The sequence below is a fragment of the Mus pahari genome, chromosome 3 (genome assembly GCF_900095145.1).
Source record: "Mus pahari chromosome 3, PAHARI_EIJ_v1.1, whole genome shotgun sequence".
Lineage (NCBI taxonomy): Eukaryota > Metazoa > Chordata > Mammalia > Rodentia > Muridae > Mus > Mus pahari.
This window is the reverse complement of record NC_034592.1, coordinates 115,863,341-115,872,522: the sequence shown is the minus strand read 5'-3', so window position 1 is coordinate 115,872,522 and position 9,182 is coordinate 115,863,341. Positions and strand designations below refer to the sequence as shown.

At 42.7% G+C, this 9,182-nt stretch overlaps 1 protein-coding gene across 1 annotated transcript in view; it reads right to left on the bottom strand.

Moving 5' to 3' along the window:
- The window catches only part of Chgb (chromogranin B), a 14,373-nt gene extending 7,441 nt beyond the window's left edge, over positions 1–6,932 (bottom strand). The window contains exons 1-4 of the mRNA XM_021194240.2: positions 6,865–6,932; positions 5,923–6,450; positions 1,776–1,822; positions 1,259–1,352 (exon numbers count right to left, since the gene is read on the bottom strand). Coding sequence (XP_021049899.1) covers positions 1,259–1,352; positions 1,776–1,822; positions 5,923–5,971 — 190 coding nt within the window. The 5' untranslated portion in view covers positions 5,972–6,450; positions 6,865–6,932. The remainder of the gene's footprint in view (positions 1–1,258; positions 1,353–1,775; positions 1,823–5,922; positions 6,451–6,864) is intronic.
- Between the last annotated feature and the right edge of the window lie 2,250 nt (positions 6,933–9,182).

The following is a 9,182-nucleotide window of genomic DNA, read 5'->3' as shown; positions in this document are numbered from 1 at the left end:
TACCTTATATCACAGGCTACCTTATATCACAGGTTACCTTATATCACAGGTTACCTTATATCACAGGCCCTTCATTTTGCCCCCATCTGGTAAATGAAGACAGGGAAAAGGTGACAGCAAAATGGGTTGGCCCAGAGAAGTAGCGTTTGCTTCCTGGGGTGAATTAGAACCCCCTAGCTATTCACAAGCAGAAGATAAATTTGAGAAAGGCCGAAGCATCTTGCCTGGAGGGGCATAGGGAAGCATCCATTCACTGTTTACTTGAGCTTAGACCACCCCCATACCTGCCACAATTCTGAGGCAGATTGAGTTAACCCAGTCTGCTCTGCTGATTGTCCATGCTTTATGCATGAATCCCATGAGTCACAACCACAAGAGAGTTTGCCTTGTGATGAGAGATCCTTGCTTTTTATTTATTTATTTATTTTATTTATTTATTTATTGCATATGAGTACACCACCTCTGTCTTCAGACACACTACAAGAGGACATCAGATCCCATTACGGTTGTGAGCTACCAGGTGGTTGCTGGGAATTGAACTCAGGACCTCTAGAAGAACATTCAGTGCTCTTAACCACTGAGCTATCTCTCCAGGCCCCATAGATCTTAAAGGTGAGAAGAAAGCACTCACTGTACCCAACTTGCCTAAGAACTGCAAAGCGGTGGAAGGTGTTCACAGGAGCAGAATTTGTTTGAATTGGCTTACCTTCCTAAATGACAAAGACTGCATAGTTTCCTTAAACACTGGTAACAGCGGATACTGCTTATGTCATTGTTTAAACTGTGTTTGCCACAGCTCTTCAGTACAGAGAAAATACTCTACTAGCCTCAGAGCAGTTCTTCAGCCTTGCTCTCCTCACCTCCGAACACTTCCTCAGTCACCTCCTTATCTACCCGCCAATCAAGCATTTCCCACACCTCTCTCCTCCCAAATGAAGACTCGTTTTAATTTTTTTTAAAATGTGAAATCAAAGAATTTAAGAGCTGATGGACAGTTCAAAGACCACATAGTAAATCTCAATTCCCTTTTCTGAAAAATAAATAAATAAATAGAAGCCTAGAGAAAAGAAGGATCTTCACCACTGTCAGACAGCTACGAAGGGACCAGAAATCATATCACTGTCTCCCTAGGTACTACACTATTAAATCAACAAGTCTGTCAAATTATACCACAAGGATGCGTCTGCAGGTAAGGTGGAGCTGGAGGAAAAGGATTCACCGTAGGCATAAAGATCTTTCTGAAGTATGGGACACTTACTCTTCTTCAGGACTTGCCGGCACTCAGGGGTGATCGTTGGAACACTGGACTTGGATAGGGCATTTGAGAGGACTTCGATAATGCAGCGAGTCACCTATGAGAAGACACAAAAGTGGGCAGGAAAGCTGGTGTCGCTGAAACACAGCTTGACCTGTCACAGCTCCTGTCACTGGCGGCTTGAGCATGTGACTAGAACTGATGTAGGATGCTCAGGGCAGGGACCCAGACTTACAGGACCCTGAGGAAGCCTCCCAGTCACTACACTACAGAATGAAAGAAGGCATTGGGTGGGGATACCCCACAGGGAAATAGCCACTTCTAAGCAGCTTAGAGGGAAATTGCCTCTGTCCTCAGGAAGACTAAACCCCGCCCCCAGGGTGGATGTGTCTGTTTACTCCCAGTCTCTGAGGGACAAAACTTTGGTCTTCCAAGACATGAGGGAGAGAGCTGTCAAAGGGAGTGAGACAGTCTAAGGTGCACATGCAAGTCAAGACTCAAGACCAATATCTCAACTTACCACTTCTTCATTGAGATCCCTGTTATCCACTGGAGCTGAGCTGACAGCTTTGAAGGAGAAAATGGAAAACATCTTAAGTTGTTTTTTGGTTTTGGGGGGTTTTTTTTGGGGGGGGAGGGAGAGTTGTAGGCTGAATGAATCAGATTTCTAAAAATCGCCCTGCTTTTCTTGAGAAGGATGCAGAGTAAATACTTAGCAGAACCCATGGTTGGGATGATGTCAATGATCATTATTTCCTAGTTGCTTGTACACATGTGTGCACGTGTACATGCATGTGTGCATACCTAAAATACACTGCTGTTTCTCTCATAAATGTCTTGAGCATATTTGGAAGCAAATGCTGCCTTACAGCCAATAGAAATCAGATCCAGACCACAAATGAGGAGCCTTCTTAGGTTACCAAGTATTGTGCTGGTTACACAGCCGTCCTGTGTTTGTGAAAAGTGTGTTAAGCTGTGCACTCACTCTGCAGTTTCCTACATTCTGTGCGATCATAAATTTTTTAACGGAAGCAGCATCATGTGCCCTCTGCAGTTCTTTCCCTCTGTCTACACCAAGTGGTTATAGATCTGTGGCTCTCTCTACTACTCCAGTTCCCAAGAAAATCTCCTCCCTTATACAAAAACACAGGTATTAAAGGTCAGGTGTGGTGGTCTTTAATCACAGCACTCAGAAGGCAGAAGCAGGGGTGTGAGTGAATTCGAGGCCAGCTTTGTCTCCCTGACTTCCAGTACTGCATAGAGAGACCCTATCTCAAAAACAAACAACAACAGGAACAACTAACAAATAAAAACAAAAAATTCTAAAACACAAAAAATAACAGCAACAAAACTCTCAACAATAACAACTACCAAACCCGTGGATATTTAATTATTACTCACACAAGACCTTTGCCTACATGATCTGCTGTCACTGTTATGGTTTTATGCATTATATACAGTTGTATAAACACCTAGAAGTATCCAGTCCTCCAGCACATTGTTAAGGTTAGAATATCCAAGATGGCATTTAACAACTGGTGTATGACAATATGTTTCAAAGGAAAAATTAATGCTCAAGATTTTATGAGACTCTGCCTGCCTTAAATCAGCATTTGGAGTGTCTTTGTTGGTCAGAAATAACCTGGCGACCCGCATTTGCAGGTGCCATGTCTTCCTTCTCCCAATGATTGCTGCTTATGTTATTTTACCTTTCACTTTCCCTTTGTTTAATCCTTTCTGCCAGAGAAGCTCAAAGCCTTTACAAACACTCTCTTCTCTACAAACAATCATTATGCTGGAAAAAAAAAATACTTAAAGAGGAGCGAGTCCCTTGGCCCCAGAATAGAAGACGTAAGAGAAGAATTCTCAGACATCAGGCACTAAAGCTACTCAAATGTGGTTTATTGATAACAAGCACCCTAATCTTTCCGGGAAACTAAGCCTGTTCAAACACCTACTCACCCTACCCAGCCTATCAACCCAGAGGAAAAAATACAGGAGACTTGGAGCGCATGTCTCATTTGCTTACTTTACTAAACATCTACCCTAATTGTTTTCAGGGTCCGACTGTTATCTAGCTTTATTAAGGTCACTTAAAAATGTTTAAAGAGTGCTTGATAAGCTATGAAGAAAGACTCCAGTTCTTCCTCAGAGGCAGGTCAAACGAACCAACTTCTGCACTCGGGGTTCTTATGCCTGGCTCTGGAGGTTCTGTGGTTTTTCCTTTTCGTTAGTGCTGCAGACTGAGCCCGGATCCTCACACACTCCCTGACTGAGCCCCAGCCTACGGCCAGCCTTTTATGTTCCAGTGACCGCTATTTTGAGAACACGCTCACTTTGGCGCTTCTCCTTTTTCCACCTCAAATCTGTGAAATCCTCTGGGAAGAGTAACTATGGAAGAATTACTCCCCTAATAACTGAGAAGTCACCCTTTCCAAGTTCAACTTTCCGGACCTTCTGTAGCAATGCAGATCCACAGATATAGTTCTGCCTGTTGTTGTTCCCCAACCACCCAGGCTGCCAAACTATTAAGCCTTGACAGAGTTGATGGGCAAGGGATGTCTCATTGTCCTGGACAAATTGCTAGTATAGAGCATCCCGGTTTCCCCAAGGGAGACTCCTCAGACTCTTCTTAATAGAAAGGCACTAGGGTTTGCTTATGGAGCTGCGTTGTGTGCCTTGGAGAGCCTGCTAAGGAATATGTATTTCTTCGAATAGAATCTGTGAGAGCAAAGAAATAACTAAAGATGTATTGGGTACCCTAAACTGGTTTAACTTATTTCTGTAGCAAATAAGAAATACATTTAATGCTTATGGAAAAGTAAAATAATCAAATGACAAAAAATTTTTTTTTTATCAAATAACAAATCTGAGAATAGCTTCTAAAGCACCAGCATCCATAAGACTATGAAGGTTTGATTCATGTGAAAATCACAGCTGCAAAGTAGGTTAAGCATGTTCTTCTGCTGGTAAACCAGGGGCACCCCAAATTCTGCGAAACTTGAAAGTCAAACAGGACCTGCATAGCAAAAAAAACCAAAAAAAAAAAAAAAACAAAAAAAACCTTATCTTTTGTGTAATACGGATATGGATTTGGTTTATTCATATTAATTTTTGAGGTGCACAGTACGTACACAGACAGTTGTGGATCTCCTTCAAGAAGCTCTAAATGGTAGAAAATTAACCAGATGACTTTCTGGGGTCCCAACCATGATTTTACTTGCCAGATTTGGGGAGGAGGAAATGGGGAGGTGAATGCTAAGATACACAGTGTGTTTCTGGGGTGACCATGCCCTAAAAGTTGGTAGTGGAGATGGTTATAATCAAAGTGAAGCAGCAGGCTGCATGAAGAGTGAGTAATACCTAAAACAGAAGAGAGTAGCATAGTTCCGTTTTGTTACTATTAAATATGATCTTTTATTAGAATATTCCTTCATAAGAGGTATGAAATGTTTAACCACCACCAAAAAGTTTAATCAACCAGTTAAATTATTTACAAAAGGGTTACTGTTCTGTAATGTAGAACACAATGTATAGTATCGTTTTCAGCAATATCTTTCTGAAATACTTTGGACTTGAAAAATTCTAAATTGTTCAGTTTGTTTTCTTTTGTTAAATTAAGAATATGATATTTATAAAAAACAGTTATTTATAAAAATGATTTTTAAAATGATAACATTGTGAACGCAATAAAATAAATTACCATTGGCTTTCATTTTGTCAAACATTGGATGAGAGATTCCTGTCAATCAAAGGCAAACATACATATATATATATATATATATATATATTTCATATAGACATATGGATATCTCAATTCTAGTTAGAAATCTCAGTCTCAGGACAAAACACTTTTCCGAGGACATTCAGAGACAGAGAGCTGCTACCTTAATTTGGTGTTGCCCTTATTTTTCAGTATCCCAACACAAACACATCTTTCAGGCTATTGGAGACCATTAAGTAAATTTAGAGTAGTTTGAGACCCAGCAACGCAATCATCCACACACAACCGTCAAATATTAACTACTTCTGTTTTCGTTCTTCCAAATCGACTGAAACATTTATTTTGCTACTCCAGAGATACTTTCATGTATAACACAGTCTTGTTATTTTTATTTCTAGAGCACAAAAGGAAAGAAATGTCTAGCACAGCTTCCATTCATAAATTAAAAACTGATCGGCTTGAATGTGAATTACCTCTCTTTAAGTACAAAGTGTAAATATGTTAACCCTGTAAACAGACACACGAAGACCTGCACACACGTATATGACATGCTGAGGGAGGGAAATGCCTTAAATGCACGCGGATCTAGTTCTAACTCAGCGCCTTTATAATAATAGAGGAAACTCTTCAGGGGCCAACTGCATGCATTCCCACCCTTCTGCGGTCACGGGGCTGTGAAAAATCACACGGAGAATCAGACTACAAAGGCTCTCTCTAGTTCTGTAGAGAGCCTGACATCTCTGCAGAGAACACAGAATGCGGCTTTGCTTCCAAGGGCTGCACAGCCCCTGCGGGGAAAGCAGGAAAAAGCTGGACAGCTCTTGCTTCCCCTACTCAAAGCCAGGCAAGGGAAGGGATACAGGGAAGAGGAGAGGCAAGATAGACAGTGAAACCCAGTGCTGCCAGCTCTAGGAGCTGTCCGAGGTGCTGAAACCCTACTTACCGGCCAGAGCCGCTGCGCCCAGGAGGCCGAGGAGCATGGCCGGCTTCATGGTGCCGCTCGCCAGCTGAGCGTAGGAGGAGCTCGGCGGGTGCGGGCTCCGCAGAGCAGCTGTGGCGCGGTGGGGAGCAGGCCTGGCTCTTATGAAGGGCAGGCGGGGTGCAGCACCTGGGGGCGAGCGGCGGGCGGGGGCGCCCCTCGCTCAGCCCTGACGTCACGGAGCAGCCCCGAGGCGGCGCCAGCGGGCGGAAGCTCAGCCAGTGCGAGTGGCCTTACGCAGGGTCCCAGCAGGCACGGGCAGGGATGCGGGGACACCAGGTGCTGTAGATCTCAGGCAAGAAGGGACAAGGGTCCAGCTCATATTGCCGCGCCTGCGCTCCAGCTCCTCCGCGCACACCTCCGATGCTGCAGTTTGGGGCTGTGGGACACTTGTGATTCTGAAGTGTGTAAATGACTGGGTCAGCTTTCTGTTCCCTCTGCCAAGCTGAAGAAAATCCTTGCTTGGAATAAATACGCAGGCGGTTCTTAGACCTTTACAAGAGAGTAATGGCTGTAAACCTAAGAGTGCAGCCAGGAATGTGTGATTTGCTCTTCGCTGAGATGTTTGGTCTGTGCATCTGTCTTTCCATCTATGGCTCTGTCTTCTGTTTATGGAATCTCTTACTCCACCTACTTATTCAGATGGACTTAAAAAATCAAACAGGCCAAAGGATACACTGCAAAATTATCTCTCTCTTTTAACCTCAATTTCCAAGTTCAGTTTTCTCTGTAACCACTTTCTGTGGCTTAGGCCTAATTTAGTTTGAAGCATACATAACTGGTGCTATTCCTTTCCCTCTCCCCNCCCCCTCCCTCCCCCTCCCTTCCGTCCCCATCTCTCTCTCCCTCCTCCCTCCCCTTCCCTCCTCCCTCCTCTCCCCCTCTTTCTCTTGATTGGTCACTTACCTGATTCAGGCTGTCACCCTTTGGCCCTTAGTTACTCGTTTACAACAGGAGCATAGCTGGGCTGAGGTTAGGAGATAGTACGTCCTTGAGAACCTGCTCCTCTTTGCTTGCTTTTAAATAGAGATGGAAACACATTTTAAATTATGTGTGCAACGCAGATTATAACATCTTCCAGGTTATTTTTGACATGGATTCTGTTAGCCTGATAAGGAATTGGGGAAAAGCACCAGGCAATCGTCCTGCCCAGAAGAGACACAATCTGCTCTGATAACAGATTTGGAGGACCAGTGAAACGTGACGTGAGATCTTTTTGGTGAGGTGATAAAGTTTTCAGTTCCTTTTCCTGAAAAGAGTGAGGTTCAAATTCTCTTTGCACACGCTGAGAACATAGAAAGATGTCTCTCCCTGGAAGGTTATTTACCAAAACTGCAGCCTCAGAGTATATGTTTTTATTTTTTTTTTACTTATGTTTTTCTGCATTGCTGGAGAGAACACAGAGCCACAACCAGGAAAGCGCTCTACCAGTCTCCTATACCATCAACCCCAGTCTTAGAAATGATAGTTCTGAGACAACTGGTAAAATTTGAAAAGGCATATATAGATTACATTCCTCTCTGGGAACTGCACGCAGAGACACATGTGTAGGCAAAACACTCATCCACATAAAGGTAAATAAATCTTTTCAATTTTTAAAAAGAGGAAAGTAAAGTATGAAAATGAACAAAGCCTACTGGCAGAGAAGGACTGGAAACTCTTGCCCACCTGGGCTGCATCTAACAAGCAGAGAATGTGTGAGAAGACACAGAACATCACACCAGAGAGGCCAGTGCTTTGTAAGTGACCCGCGAAGACTCACAGGCCTTGTGGCCCAGTTCTTTTTGACTGGCTGCTTTCCTTAGTTCACTACCCTGCTCCCATTTTCAGGAGTGACTCCTTTACAAACTTATTTAATTATGTATTCATTGAGATAGGGTCTTACTGTGTAGACCAGTCTGGCCTAGACTCACAGAAATCCACCTGCCTCTGCCTCCTGAGTTCTAGCTCTTAGCCACGTGTCACAGTTCAGTGGGTCACCCTGTGTTGTTCCCCCAGCCCCCACCACTATGATCTGTGCTCATAGCTATGGTGGCATGTCTTTGCTGATTTCAGGGAGAGGGAGGTCCTTGGATAGTCAAAAACTGTCATTGTTTTTAGAAATGCATATTGAGGTTTCTAGTCTCAAAATTTGTGGGAAAGTATAAGGAAAAGAGAAAAAAAGGAATCACTTTCATGTCTTAAAAATTAATATACATATACATACAAATACATATACATACAAATACATATACATATAATTGGTTTTTTGAGACAGGATTTCACTATGTAGCCCCTATGTGTCCTGGATCTCTCTCTCTCTCTCTCTCTCTCTCTCTCTCTCTCTCTCTCTCTCTCTCTCTCTCTTTCTCCCTCTCTTTCTTTCTCTTTCTGTAGAACAAGATGGCTACAAACTCCTTCTGCCTTTGCTTCCTGGGTGCTGGAATCAAAGGTGTGTGCCATCACCACCTCCTGGCTTGATTTTTTTTAAAAAAAATTTAAAGATGTGGTTTTATTGTGTGTAGCTCTGACTAGCCTGAGACTATGTAAACCAGGGTAATTTAAAGCCCACAGAGATCCTTCTGCCTTTGCCTCCTGAGTACTGGTGTTAAAGATGTACACCACTGGGCTGGAGAGATGGCTCAGTGGTTAAGAGCACTGACTGCTCCTCCGGAGGTCCTGAGTTCAAATCCCAGCAACCACATGGTGGCTCACAACCATCTGTAATGAGATCTGATGCCCTCCTCTGGTGTGTCTGAAGACAGCTACAATGTACTTACATATAATAAGTAAGTAAGTAAGTAAATAAATAAATAGATGTACACCACTATGCCTGGCTAAGTAAGATATATATATATATATATATATATATATATATATATATATATATAAACATTTGGGCAATTATTATGAACTGTATACTAAAATACCACACCATTTTTGCATTTTTCTAAAGTCTGAAATTCTTTTAAAAAAATCAAAAACGAATGTTTGAGGCCTAAAAGAAAACAGTGAACATTGGAAATAGGAGATTGCTTGGTGTGATGGCTCAGCATAAGTTGAGGCCAACCTGTACTGCAAAGTGAATTCCAGGCTAGCCTAGGCTAAAAAGAAAATAGCAAGAGAGGGGGGAGTGTACAGTCTATAAGAGGTTCTCCCTCTATTGTTGACATAACACAGGGTTAATCCTACTCTTTAAAGACATCAGGTATTGGAAGTTATGTAAAGCTGATCTCTCCTTGAAG